Here is a 14,780-nt window from a genome sequence, read left to right as displayed (position 1 = left end):
ACAAACAAGTTGATGAAACAAGGATATCAATTGTCTCATTTGAAGTCATCATTTATTTTGCAAGTTTTATGGTCGATACAGTGATCTTGTTAGTAAATACAGCCTATCCTCAAGTTAAATAATGACTGACGCATTTCATACTTATTTTGCCATTATTTACACCCTGAATTTTCTACGGATTTTCCCGTTTATCCCGATTTTAACAAGGAGCACAACAAGTTTTTTCCTCATTCTCATTCAGAAGTTTTTATATAAATTCTGCTTCACATGAATACGAAAATAGGTCTGCTAATAACGAGCGCAATGGGTGCCCATGGGAATTTCAACAGATTGTTTGAAGACCATGCCCGACTACATAGATATTGTCAATTATAAAACTCAAGCATAGTTTTAACATCAACTTCAGAGCTTCTGTTTTTTTTAACTTTCCTTATTTTCACATAGTTATATAAAGATACACAAATGATTCCAATTTGATGCGAAAAGTTTTGACCCTTTAAAAAGAGAGATTGTAGTTTTATTTGAAAACGTTAGTCAATTGTTATTAATTTTAGTTACATGAATTTCTTTGTCTTTAATTGATTAAAAATTTATAACCTAATCTACTGTTTTTCAATACTTTTAAGAAGCAGAAATGGAAGTACATGTATTCATAAGTCGCCGTTCAAAAAATGATGTACCGTTATACAATACCGGTATATGAGGAGACAAGAAAGTTTGTCCTTTAAAAAATTCTTACAAATACATTATAATTAAATTGTGGAATTCGATAAAATTGCATTAGGAAAGTTCTTAATAAATACTAGTATTTGAAATTTTATTGATTAAAAACGAATTTCTATTAAACATTATTATTATATTTAATTCAGTACGAACTGCATGGCTTAAGGAACTGCATGGTTTAAATTGTTCAAAGTGATCGGAATGGTTTGGTAAGGATTTATGCATTACGTTTTAATCAAACTAGTATAAATTGTACCAACCGAAGGCATCTTTTTCATTCATGAGTATAATTCAAAAGTTGAACAGAGCATATTTTAAATATACTCAGTAATGTATCAAGGTAAAAAAAAAACCCTTTATATTAATTTACCCACAGTTTATGATAATTTGACTGAAGGAAAACAAGCAGAGTTGGAAAGACAGAACTATGAAAGGCCTGCGAAAGAAGAAAAAGGAATCCTCTGAATATTTGATATTTACATCATTCACACGTGTTCATAATTAAGCCATTAGCTTAAACACTCTGTCCACCGAGTTAAGTTAGAAATGTTTTCCCCTCAGGTGCCTCCTGTCTGTCCCTTTGTCCCCTTTTCTCCCTTCTCGCCCTTCTCTCCGGCGGTTCCCGTGTCCCCTTTAGTCCCCGGTTCACCTTTCTGTCCCTCGGCTCCTGCCTCACCCTTCGCCCCAGCCGCTCCTGCAGCACCTGTAAGTCCGACGTCTCCCTGCTGTCCTTTTGTGCCGGGCTCCCCCTTATCCGACACCCCTGTATCTCCTTTACTCCCCGCGGAACCAGCCGTACCAGTGGCCCCTTTAGCTCCCTGTTCCCCCGTATCACCCTTTGTTCCTGATGCTCCTTGGTCTCCTTTCTGTCCGGTAGCGCCCTGTGAACCTTGGGGACCCTTATCACCGTTGACCCCTAGATCCCCCTTGGCACCTTGGTTACCCTGAGTTCCAGTGGTCCCTTTGGTACCGGTGTCCCCCTGTTGTCCTGCAGCCCCAGGCTCGCCCTTCATTCCTAAATAGATGAAATTATCTTAAATGAATTGACAGTTGGACAATTGTAACGAGAAAAAAAAATACATGTATGTCGAATGTTGAATTATAAATAGAAAGGCCCACAACTACTAGTAACTTTTATTCTCATATTTAAATAATTTATTGGATAAACAATAGGTTTTAAAAGAGCCACAAAAATTCTGAAAAGATCGTGGAATATTTTATTTTGAAAACGCTAATACAAAAACACGTTTTTAACATTGAAACAAATATTTAAGCCCAAAACCTCTCTAGTTCATGTAACATATTTTCATTTTGTAGAAATATTAGTTAATTTACAAAATCACTCAAACATGTACATGTATGTAAACTTTCCGTACCTTTACCGAGGACTGAGATGAGGTGTTTTAGGTGTTTCAGTTGTTTGTGTAGATAGTGGTACTGATATGACAATCTATAGGAATACCGCCTCCATCCCGTCGTCTCGGGGATCAAGACCACGCCCACCGCCACCAATAACAACAACTTCATATTCATCCTGCTACATGATGAAATAAAAGAAAATAAACTGATCATTCATAAAAATTCATTGCATTACTTGTAAATTGAAAGATAGTGAAATACCAATCGTCATTTCAGGTCCAAAAACAACTTGTCGAAAAAGTAAGGATAAATAAAATTTATTGAAAATAAACTTGAGCTCTTAATGGCATTAAAAATAAAAAAAATAGCAACAAAACTGGAAAAAAGTCTTAATAGATAACACCAATCCAACAGAAAAACAATGCCAATACATGTACATACACTTTATATGATCTACATGTATATCCATCACTCACGCCATCATATCTCACCTTATATTGATTTGTAAGAAAACCCTAAACGTTGCTTACATTCGTTCAGAGTTGTACACAATTCCTTCTAGGAAATGTTTTCTTATATATAGCAATCTTTGTCTTAACCACGAAGTGACCAAGTCCTCTATATATATCCTTTTGAAGTCAGTTTTGGAGTACACTACTGCTATGACGCAGCTTTCATTCACCGCGTCGTGAGATCTGGTCTTCTCCGTATCCTGATATTTAGGAATAGAAAACACGGACAACATCCTAGAGAATTTAATCACAGTTTAACGTCCTTTGGTGTATGCAAACAGCTAGATGAAACTGGAAAACATTGTTCTTCTCAGAAATTTCTGAATTCTCTAAATCAGACACTTCATTTTACAATTTTAATTTTCATGAAATACATAAAATGATTATCAGCGGATTTTGGATGTACAATAGTTATACTCATATGATGCCAGCAAATGCATCTTTTTCATTGTTTTGAACATTCAAAATGATAAATTATCCTATATATATCTCTTTACAAATATTAAACCAAATGAAGAATTAGGTTTTGTCTTTCATGTACCCTGAAGTGGACATTAAAAAGGTGCATGCTGGAGTTTCTGATTGACAATATCTATGTGGTTTTTAGAGACCAGGTCTTCCAACAATCAATTGGAATTCCCATGGGTACCAACATTGCGCACATTTATTAGCATACCTAGTTTTGTATTCATATGAAGCAGAATTTGTCCAAAATCTTATACGTGAAATGAAGAAAACACTTGCTGTGGCCTTCAACTCGACATCTAGATATATCGACGACGTATTGTCAATCACTAATGGTAATTTCCATTCTTTTGTCGATACGATATATCCCGTGAGCTTGAGATAAAAGATACCACAGAGTCTGGCACGTTTCATATTTGGATATTTTACTTGAAAAAGACGTTAAGGGTAATTTAACTACAGCTCTAGCTTTATGATAAATGTGATTACTTTAAATTTTCAATCGCCAACTCCCCTCACTAATGCAGCAAATAACTTTATCACCTACATACGGGGTATTTAGCTCTCACTCGGTGCGACACGCAAGGGCATGCTCTACGTATGTACAATTCCTAAAACGTGGTAAATTATTGACAAACAAGTTGATGAAACAAGAATATCAGCAGCCTCGTGTAAAGTCATCTTTTCGAAAGGTCTATGGTCGATACAATAACCTTGTCAGCAAATACAATTTATCATTGTGTCAAGTGACGACTGACGTTTTTCATACTAATTATTAGGCCATTTTTTACACACTGAATTGAGACGGATTTTCCCGACATTTTCCTATATGACAAGGAGCACACGGCGTGTGTGACCGTTCGGCTGGGAATGCTCACACTTCCATCGCACCTGATCCCACCTCTTATGTTTTTGAAGTCTTTGTTTACTCTGCTTGCCATGGTATATTGTTTGATGGACTTTTGAGCTTGAATACGTTTCGTTATCTCCATACATTTCATGTAAACTGTACATGTCTTTTTCAGTTCATGACTTGCATAACTGTTTTTTTTTCTGGAAAGTTAAAAACACCAGATGACAAGTGAATTACATGCACAAAATGTATGAGAAATTATCTTTTCTGAAGAAAAAAAAAGATATGACTTAATTGACCTTTGCTCAAGGCACAGAGACTAACATTTCAGTGCTAAACTGTTTGAGAAAACGCTTTTTGTAACGAAATCGGGGGAAAAAAACGAATAGTGATCGAACAAAAAATTCAATAAAATTAATAGCGAGCGCAGCGAGCGTCGCAAAGCGACGCTCGCGAAGCGAGCTCAATAGACTAACGTGTATGAACAGAGGAAATTCGGATTGAAATCTGTACATACGTCAGCCAAATTTCTCTGTGCAACATTCCCAGAATTCCTGCACTACCCAATGTCCTTTGCGCGAATATTGCCGAATAAATAAATAAATAATAACGTAAAGCATATATCAGACTTTCAGTTTGTAGAAATCTTTCAAAGAAACAAGAAATAACTCTGCAATGTTTTTCGACAAAAGTTGCACTAAGTTCTATAGTTTCAAACAGACGCTCGGCTGTCTCCGTAAGCTCCGACGAGCTTTGTGACGTCGTATGAAAATTCGAAGTGGCTGAAAATTAAACTGCGCTCGCCCGAACGGTCACACCGTAAAACATATTATTGAAAATATGCATGAAACACAAGCCCTTGAAATTTCAAAGGTGAAATCAGTTGCCAAGGAGTAGTAAGCATCCCTTGTCTACCAGTTATGCCCGCCGTGAGCCTTAAGTATTGATCATGCAGGTAGATTTGTTCCGGAAAAAAGTATATAATCAAAGGCCTAACAATTGGTTTGTCATCAAAAATAGGACCCACTGATGTTTATATTTGCGAACAAGATAATATCAGCGATCAAAAAAAAAAATTTAAAAAAATACGAACGCTGTTTTAAACGATATGTTTGAAATCCCCTAACAAAATAACTAGAATCTGTATTTTAATTAAAAACTATTGTAATATTATAGCAATCTGTGTCGGTCTTAAAAATGATCATTAAAAACACCATATGCATAAGTATCTGATTAACAATATCTATGTGGTTTTTGGAGACCAGGTCTTCCATGCAATAATCAACTGGAATTCTCATGGGTACCAATTGAGCTCCGTTATTAGCATAGCTATTTTTGTATTCATATGAAGCAGAATTTTTCCAAAATCTTATACATGAAAAGAGGAAAACACTTGCTGTGGCCTTCAACTCGACATTTTAATACATGTAGATATATCGACGACGTATTGTCAATTAACAATGGTTATTTCCATTCTTTTGTCGATATGATATATCCCGGTGAGCTCAGATGAGATCATATACCACAGAATCTGACACATCTAGATCTACGTATTTCATATTTGGATATTTTACTTGAAAAAGACGTCAATGGTTATCTAGCAACCATGTTTTATGATAAACTTGATGACTTGAACCTTTCAATCGTCAACTTACCTTACTTATGCAGCAAAATACCTTCATCACCTGCATATGGGGCCTATATCTCTCAGTTAATTCGATCCGCAAAGAGCATGTATTTGTATGTACAATTCTAAAACGATGTAAATTATTTACAAACAAGTTTATGAAACAAGAACAAGAATATCTGCAGTCTCGTTTGGAGTCATCATTTCGTAAGTTCTATGGTCGATACAATGACCTTGTCAGCAAATACGATTTATCATTGAGTCATACTTATTGTTAGGCCATTATTTACACACTGAATTGAAGTCGGTTTTTTCTGCAATTTTCCGATTATGACAAGGAGCACAAGGCGGATGTCATTCTGTGACCGATCAGCAGGGGATGCTCACTCCTCCATTGCACCTGAATTCACCTCTGTTGCTTCTTAGGTCCGTGTTTTTTCCGCTCCTATTCTATAGTGTTTTATAGACTTTTTGAGTTTGAATACTGTTCGTTGTCTCCATATATTTCATGCAAGTGGTAGTTCAAAATGACCATTTGTATATTCTTTAAATAAGGAAATTTAACGATGGAAAAGTTTAAATCATTGCAAGGCAAGAGACCAGATCATTGTATTTACCATAGAAATTGCGAAATGCTGGTTTCAAACGAGAATGTTGATATCCTTTTATCATGAACTTATTGAAATGAAATATATGGGGTCCGAGTGTTTCCCTTAGCAAAACAAGGACACTGCCATTCTTTTTATAACACTGATCTTCATGTCCACCAATCTGACCCACAGTGAACCCTAGCTAACTAGATGGAATAATCCGCAGTTAAATTACAATGGCCTTACAATTGGCGTGTAATATACTGGTCAAAACAAACACTTAAGTATTTGCGAACAAGGTCATCATATCGACCAACGAATCTTCAAGATGTTTGATGAACTCTCGGTAATTTCAACTTATTTTTCAGTAACCTGCCTCTGGTTTTTGAAGACCTCTACGTATGAACAATTTCTAAAACGAGGTAAATTAATGGTTATCCAACTTATACTCATACTACCCTTTCTAGGGAAGAAATTCTTCAAAATCATATGTCAGTTTAAAATATTTTAATATTCCACAGAGTCAAAATGAATTTGAACTACCCTATATATATTGGATTCCAAAACTTCATAAAAATCCTTACAAACAAAGATACATTGCGGGTTCCAGTAAATAATCAACCAAATCTCTTTCGTTGCTCCTCACTAAGATATTGACAGTAGTGAAGGAAAAACTTCAAGAGTACTGTGCAACAATATATTCAAGAAGTGGTGTAAATCAGACGTAGATACTCAAAAATTCAAAAGAACTTTTAGACAATTTGAAATCACAAGATTTTACCAAAATCAACAGCTTAAAAACTTGCGACTTTTCAACTTTATACACAACCATTCCCCACGATAAATTAAAGTCCAGGATTTTTGATATCATTGACAGCTGCTTTTTCAATAAAAATGGAACTTGTAAATTTACTTACCTGGTCATTGGTCATTTACAAAATAATTTTGTTAAAACACAGACAAGTACTCTGAAGTTGACATCAAAGAAATTCTTGAATTTCTGATTGGCAATATCTACGTGGTTTTTGGAGACCAGGTATTCCAACAATCTATTGGAATTCCCATGGGTACAAATTGCGCTCCGTTATTAGCAGACCTATTTTTGTATTCATATGAAGCAGAATTTGTGCAAAATCTTATGCGTGAAAAGAAGAAACCACTTGCTGTGGCCTTCAACTCGACATTTAGATATATCGACGACGTATTGTCTATTAACAATAGTAATTTCCATTTCTACGTTGACACGATATATCCTGGTGAGCTTGAGATAAAAGATACCACAGAGTCTGACACATCTGTTTCATACCTGGATATTTTACTTGAAAAAGACGTTAATTGTTATCTACTCAATAACAACCAAGCTATATGATAAACGGGATGACTTTAACTTTTCTATCGTCAACTTTCCTTACTTATGCAGCAATATATCTTCATCACCTACATACGGAGTATATATATCTCAGTTGATTCGTTACGCAAGAGCATGCTCTACGTATGAACAATTCCTAAAACGAGGTAAATTATTGACAAGCAAGTTGATGAAACAAGAATATCAGCAGTCTCGTTTAAAGTCAACATTTCGTAAGTTCTATGGTCGATACATTGACCTTGTCAGCAAATACAATTTATCATTGAGTCAAATGCTGACTGACGTTTTTCATACCAATTGTTTGTCCATTATTTATACACTGAATTGACGACGGACTTTTCCGTTATTTCCTGATCATGACAAGGAGCACACGGCGGGTGTGACCGGTCAGCAAGGGATGCTCACTCCTCCATGGTACCTGATCCCATCTCCGATGTTTGAGAGGTCTGTGTTTGCTCTGCTCCTATTTTGTATTGTTTTATGGACTTTTGAGCTTGAATACTGTGCGTTATCTCCATATCTTTTTGTTTAAAAAGGATCGTACTCAGAGCTTGTTCTCGAATTTTGAGATATTTGGAATATATAGATATCATATGCATGTAATATTGTGCATAAACTAGAGGGTATTGTGAGCAACGAGCTCACTAAATGATAACCCCCCCCCCCTACACACACACCTCTTCTATGATTGTAATGCCAAAGTCCATGTTTTGCTGTGGAAGACCCGAAATAAGTGACATGCAGGTCAAAAGGTAAAATATGAGGCGCACAGTGGCATTGTCATGATTGTGTAGTAAAGAATCTGTGAAAATATCTTAATATTTTATTCAGTGGTATAGGAGGCGTTAAGGATAAAAGATGATTTACCCTATTATTATCTGCTAAGCGCCGGGTCCCATCTTTTGAATTTCTAAGGAGTCCGTGCTTTTCTGTCCTATTTTCAAAGCGTATTGTTTGTAATTTTATATAAGGTTAATAAGTGTGCGTTACCTGCACCCTTATAATATCTTGGTGTGATATTTACCAAAATTTGCCTTTTGCAATCATATTGAAATCAAGAAAAACCAATTAAAGTTTTAATATGAATATTTTAATTCAAACAGTCGCTGATGTAACAATAAGTGTTTTAATACTCCTGCAATTCTCATCCAAACTTTAGATACAAATCAACAAAGCTATCGTCTCTTATAGGAGTTCTTTTTATAAATATGTCCTCAAATTTTAAGATATGATAACGTGAGTCGTTTATTAAATGCTTACTTTCAACTTTTTGTCTAGTTAGATCTCAAAGAAAGGAAAAAAAAATAAAAAAAATAATTACTTTCTCATCGTTCATTATGTTTTATTGATTATAATAATATAATGCAACAAAAACGTGCATATACTTTTTTTAAAATTTGAAATACAATGATAAATTAAAAAAGACGTTTTGTATGTCAAATGCATTCTGTTTATTTTCTAAAATGCTCAACACATGATCCAAAAAAGATATAGAAAGAAAGAAATGGGATCTTTTGCATAGTTCCTGACAAGCATGTGTTTTTATAATGTCACTGAGTAAAAGACGCTGATAACAGAATTAAGTAGGAAGTGATCCTCCAGCGTTGCCCTTCTCCCCCTTCGTGCCTTTCTGTCCCTTCTCGCCCTTGTTTGCAGTGGGGCCCGTATCCCCTTTAGACCCGGCGTCACCTTTCTGTGCATTGTCCCCTTTATCCCCCTTGGCCCCAGGTGCTCCTACAGCACCGGCAGGTCCGACGTCTCCTTTCTGTCCGTTTACGCCCGCCTCCCCCTTTTCAGAAGCCCCCTTTTCTCCTTTCGTCCCCGCGGCACCAGTCATTCCAGTGGCCCCCTGGGCTCCTTGTTCTCCCTTATCCCCCTTTGCTCCTGATGCACCTGTCACTCCTTTATCTCCAGCAGGCCCCTGAGAGCCTTGGATCCCCATGTCACCTTTGACCCCAAGAGTTCCCTTGTTGCCTTGGTTACCCTGAGATCCCGTGGTCCCTTGGTCACCCATGTCCCCCTTTTGTCCTGCTGGCCCAGGCTCGCCTTTCAATCCTAAACAAATGATAAACCAAAGTAATATTTAGGAAAAGCATATAAATCATAATTAAAAAAGACTTGAATTTATTAACAGAACATCGTTTATGTGTAAGCAAATACACTTCGAATAGTTTTAGGAAAAATCTGGAATAGTCTTAATAGGGAAAATCTTTTTATACAATAAAGATAAAACTAACATATGTTTAGCTTTGAACACCTTTTTCTTTAATAAAAAAAACTTTTAACTTTGATTGGATGAGTATTAAGTTTTAAACTTGTAAATACCTCTGATATCTTTAAATCATACCTTTACTAAGAAGTAAAACTAAGTGCTTTAGATGTGACACTTTATTGCATAGATTGCGGTAATGTTGATAAAGGCCGTATGATGTATAACGCGTATATCGCGTATACCGCCGCCACCCTGCGATCTCAGGGACCAAGACCACGCCCACCGCCACCAACAGCAACAGTTTCATATTCATCCTGGCTATATGAACATTTAAAAAAAAATAAAGAATATACTGATCAGCTTTAGTTCATTCCAATATTTGTAAATGGAAAAAGAATGCGATTTCAAACATTTTTTCGGGTAAAACAACTTCATTCTTGTCAATAAATAAGAATATATTGTAAGTAAATTATATAGATTGTATACATCTATTTTTTTTTCATATATCTCACCTTAATTTCGGCTGTAGAAAAGCCTTGTGTGTTGCTTACATTGGTTCAGAGTTGTATACTAATCATTCAAGGAAATGTGTTCTTATATATAGCTATCTTTGTCTTAACCACGAAGTGACCGAGGCCTCTATATATATCCTTTTGAAGTCAGTTTTGGAGTACACTACTGCTATGACGCAGCTTTCATTCACCGCGTCGTGAGATCTGATCGTCTCTGTATCCTGATTTTCAGGAATACAAACAGAGAACATGGACAGCGTCATCCTAGAGAATACTGAACTATAAAAACTTGATCTATATACAAACCTCTGCATTAGGACGAACACACACACTCTCTCTCTTTCATTCTTCGTTCAGGAATTTGGTTTTTCATTAAACAAATCATATGGGGTGGTGGGTGGGGTGTACATATAATATGTTTTGATGCAATATTCATACAAATACAATGAAATATACGGAGATAACAAACAGTAGTCCAGCTCACATACACCAGGAGCAGAGCAAACATGGACCTCCAAAACATCAAAGGTAGAATCAGGTGTCATGGAGGAGTGGGCATCCCCTGCCGACCTATCACACCCGCCGTGTGCTCTTTTTCGAGATCAGGGAATAACAAATCCATCGTTTTTCATCAGGGGTATATGACTTGCTATAGACATTATGAAGTGGTTATCAGACCAAAAAAAAAAACCAGAAGTCTCTGTAGAGACTGTAGCTCTACTGGTTTATACAGCAATAGATAGAGAAATGATCCTTGCCGCTCATCAAAATAAAAACCAATGCACAGAATTATGTATCTTAGTATAGTCTACCTGTGTGCCAAGTTATTTTGAAATCGGACAAAAACTGTAGGAGGAGTAGCATTTTGAAAGCATTTCACAGAAATTTCTATTTTTAGTAACCATGGCAACACCGTTCATCGAAATCAAAAACCGATGCATAGAATTATGTATCTTAGTGTAGTCTACTTGTGTGCCAAGTTATATTGAAATCAGACCAAAACTGTAGGAGGAGTAGCATTTTGAAATTAGAAATTTCTATTTTTAGTAACAACGGAAACACCGTTCATCGAAATCAAAAACCGATGCACAGAATTATGTATCTTGTGTAGTCTACTCGTGTGCCAAGTTATATTGAAGTCGGACAAAAACTGTAGGAGGAGTAGCATTTTGAAAGCATTTCACAGAAATTTCTATTTTTAGTAACAACGGCAACACCGCGTTCATCGAAATCAAAAACTGATGCACAGAATTATGTATCTTCATGTAATCTACTTGTGTGCCAAGTTATATTGAAATCTGACCAAAACTGTAGGAGGAGTAGCATTTTGAAAGCATTTTACAGAGATTTCTATTTTTAGTAACAACGGCAACACCGTTCATCGAAATCAAAAACCTATGCACAGAATTATGTATCTTAGTGTAGTCTAATTGTGTGCCAAGTTATATTGAAATCAAACCAAAACTGTAGGAGGAGTAGCATTTTGAAAAATTGTTTACAGACAGACAGACGGACAGACAGACAGACAGACGGACGACGGACGCATTACTATCGCATAAGCTCTTCTGGTCTCTGACCAGTAGAGCTAAAAAAATACGGATGACTTGTGATGAAGTGTATAAGAAATATCTGATTAAAAAAATAACTAAAGCCGCCATATAAAATGAAACGTTATAAGTTTATTAGAATTTTGATCACAGACACAAGAACAAACGGATTTCAAAACAATATTAAATAGGCATAACAAATGGACATCATATTGTAATGGTGTCTTAGTTTTGAACTGGGCCTCAGGATGACTTGTGATGAAGTGTATAAGAAATATCTGATTAAAAAAATAACTAAAGCCGCCATATAAAATGAAACGTTATAAGTTTATTAGAATTTTGATCACAGACACAAGAACAAACGGATTTCAAAACAATATTAAATAGGCATAACAAATGGACATCATATTGTAATGGTGTCTTAGTTTTGAACTGGGCCTCAGCTAACTACCTTTAGTAACCACGTGTGTATTTGTACATACAATTTAACAATTTTAAAATATGATGTTGACAAATACCAGTAAATTCTTAATGTTATACAACTTTTACAGGATTTGATACAGTGATATGATAAAATATACACTAGTTCAAAAAAGAAAAAATAATAATGCATCTTTAAATTAAACACTTGTGAAGAATGCATACTCCTGAGTACTAGACTAGAAACAGGGACATATATAAAAACTATATATACATCCCTACTTAGAACCTGTACTTCATTACCATTTCACTCTGACTCAAATTATTCCTAATTCTAGTTATCAACGATGCTAGGATTATACTGTAAGACTCCAAAATTATTTTCATTATAAGACTTTTTGTTATAAAAATAATTACATGTAAGCAATTTGCATTTCATGTGGTAATGCAATATAAAGTTCATGAATAAAATAACAGATCTTTGACACTACAGAGATAAAATATAACAGAGTATAACTTTTTAAAAAGTTTAAAACTTCAAATATCCTTCATCCCCTAGTATGCTATTCACTTGTATTTTGTATAACTCATTGCATGTAATTTTTGTGTCATTTAAAGCAACTGTGCCCCCCCACCCCCCCCCCACCCCCCCCCAAAAAAAATAAAAAATTAACATTTATTGCTTACATAATAGACCTACAAACAGTTTATTTATACAAAAGTTTGATAAGAAAAAGGTTGTGAAATAATTCCTTTGATCACAAAGTAACCAAGATCACACCTTTGCTGAAATAAAATTCAGAAAGCTTTTCTGCTCGTTAGCTTATAGACTCATACCACAACCCTGTTTTCTCTGCTGTACAAAGATTGTATGTAAGATTATTTCTATGTTACTGAAAAGTTTCTTCTGACACTTGCATCATTTTCATCATATTTATGTTCTTATCAATTAAAAAACTTTTACAATAATGCTAGCATAAAGTTTGTGTTTATAAAACTAAAAATTCTTTCAGGGGAAATATATGCTATTGCATGATGTGTACAGGCATGTAGTATATTTATTGCATTGAACCATCATGAAATCGGGAATGAATGAGGATGAAATGAATAAGCAAGTGAAACTGTATTGCTTTTATAAATCCTCATAGAAATACATAAACGTGTATGTACATGGATTTGGATTTTCATTGGTAAAAAAAGTACAAAATGCAGAATTCTGAAACAATACCAAGTTTAAGTCATTCTATTACATAAAGAGGAAAGAAAAGGATAAATATAATGAGATTCTATAAAATGTATCACAAAATACAGTGTAGACGAATGTCTGGGAAATAAAATAATTGCTTAGGCTTGCACTTGTATGGATTTCACTACTTGACTAGATTTATAAATTTGTACAAAAGCTTTTCAGCAACAATGATATATATAAAGATGATATCACACATTTATATGTATAGAATCTACAGATTTAAATGTATCTTAATGAACATTTATCCAAATACAAACTACAATGTACATCTGTGTACATGTATATATGACAAAATATATATTAAATAAAAATAAAAATTCTAATATTTAAAAAATCAAAAGACTGTATGCAGTAAGCTCTTGTAATGCTGTAACTAAGAAGTTGTTTAAAAGACTAGATTATCTCAACTATTACAACCTATTTCATGAATTGCTTTCATTAATAGTGACACAAAAAATGTCTTCTGGAATAGTTAAAAAAAAATATGCAAGACTGTATGCAGTAAGCTGTTCTTGTAATGCGTTTCTATAATATAATAATTAATTTACTTAACCCAATTTACATGATTATTTATACAGATATAAATACAACCTATTTCATGAATTGCTTTCATTAATATTTACAATGTACATGCTAATGCAGGAAATGCTTTTTTCTGCAACAGCGGCGACATTAATTCCCATACGAATAACCAAGGAAATCATTACATCTTTTAAATAACCATGCAATAACATACACATTTAAAATAATATTCAAAACATGTTTTATAAAATAAAGATTAGCTTAACTCTACAGTAGGTCTGAATGCAGGTACCTTTCAGAATATATCTACACTTTGATGCCTTGTTCATATACATATCAAAATAGTATGTATTGTATCTGAAATAATCATTAGAACTTGCACAGGCATCATACAGATTACGTTTATATGGATATCAATAGACATCCTTAATATGCACAAATTTAAAATGGAATTCATGATCATATGAAAAATAACAATAACAAACAATAACATTATATTGTAGGATTTCATAATGTATTTTTTCGAAAAAAGCCAACTCTGATAAAATATCCTTACACATGTTATAAAAGAGTACACAAAAAAGACAAAAACAAAGAAAAAAATCCATACAATATAAAGGGTTATATTTTGCCTCGCTATAAACCCTGTAAATCCGAAAGAAAAATATTGAAAAACAAAAAAGTTAAAAAATTAAACTTTTTGAATTCATTTCCTTTGCGACCGGAAGTACACTTGCACAACAATTTTTCATGTCCATGAATTTCAATGTCATATCTTTGGCCGTTTAAATTCAAAAATCCATTTAAAAAATACAAATTT

General features: G+C 34.4%; 1 protein-coding gene and 1 long non-coding RNA gene across 2 annotated transcripts; both read right to left on the bottom strand.

Annotated features, from left to right (window-relative positions):
• Positions 1-1,101: 1,101 nt before the first annotated feature.
• On the bottom strand, positions 1,102-10,423 carry LOC134239932 (collagen alpha-1(I) chain-like). The gene is made up of 5 exons (XM_062722062.1): positions 10,223-10,423; positions 9,846-10,024; positions 9,088-9,553; positions 2,100-2,287; positions 1,102-1,738 (listed from the first exon to the last, which is right to left on the bottom strand). The coding sequence occupies exons 2-5, from the start codon at positions 10,021-10,023 to the stop codon at positions 1,281-1,283; spliced, it is 1,290 nt and encodes a 429-aa protein (XP_062578046.1). The 5' UTR covers position 10,024; positions 10,223-10,423; the 3' UTR covers positions 1,102-1,280.
• Positions 10,424-13,825: 3,402 nt separating this feature from the next.
• Positions 13,826-14,458, bottom strand: LOC134239929 (uncharacterized). The gene is made up of 2 exons (XR_009986322.1): positions 14,030-14,458; positions 13,826-13,855 (listed from the first exon to the last, which is right to left on the bottom strand). It is a non-coding gene; the product is annotated as an uncharacterized LOC134239929 (long non-coding RNA).
• Positions 14,459-14,780: the final 322 nt, after the last annotated feature.

This window comes from Saccostrea cucullata, unplaced genomic scaffold (genome assembly GCF_032062105.1).
Source record: "Saccostrea cucullata isolate Sc308-1 unplaced genomic scaffold, CSIRO_AGI_Scuc_v1 ctg1112, whole genome shotgun sequence".
In the NCBI taxonomy this organism is placed as follows: Eukaryota; Metazoa; Mollusca; class Bivalvia; order Ostreida; family Ostreidae; genus Saccostrea; species Saccostrea cuccullata.
Note: the sequence above shows the minus strand (reverse complement) of the source record. Positions and strands in the feature narration are given on the sequence as shown.

Bases quoted from the DNA above. Each gene is read 5' to 3' on its own strand.
- LOC134239932 (XM_062722062.1), bottom strand. From the start codon at position 10,023: ATGAATATGAAACTGTTGCTGTTGGTGGCGGTGGGCGTGGTCTTGGTC. The intron at 9,554-9,845 runs GTATGATTTAAA...TCATTTGTTTAG, and splicing joins AGTTTTACTTCTTAGTAAAG to GATTGAAAGGCGAGCCTGGG. The intron at 2,288-9,087 runs TCCTACTTAATT...ATGAATGATCAG, and splicing joins GGCAACGCTGGAGGATCACT to TTTATTTTCTTTTATTTCAT.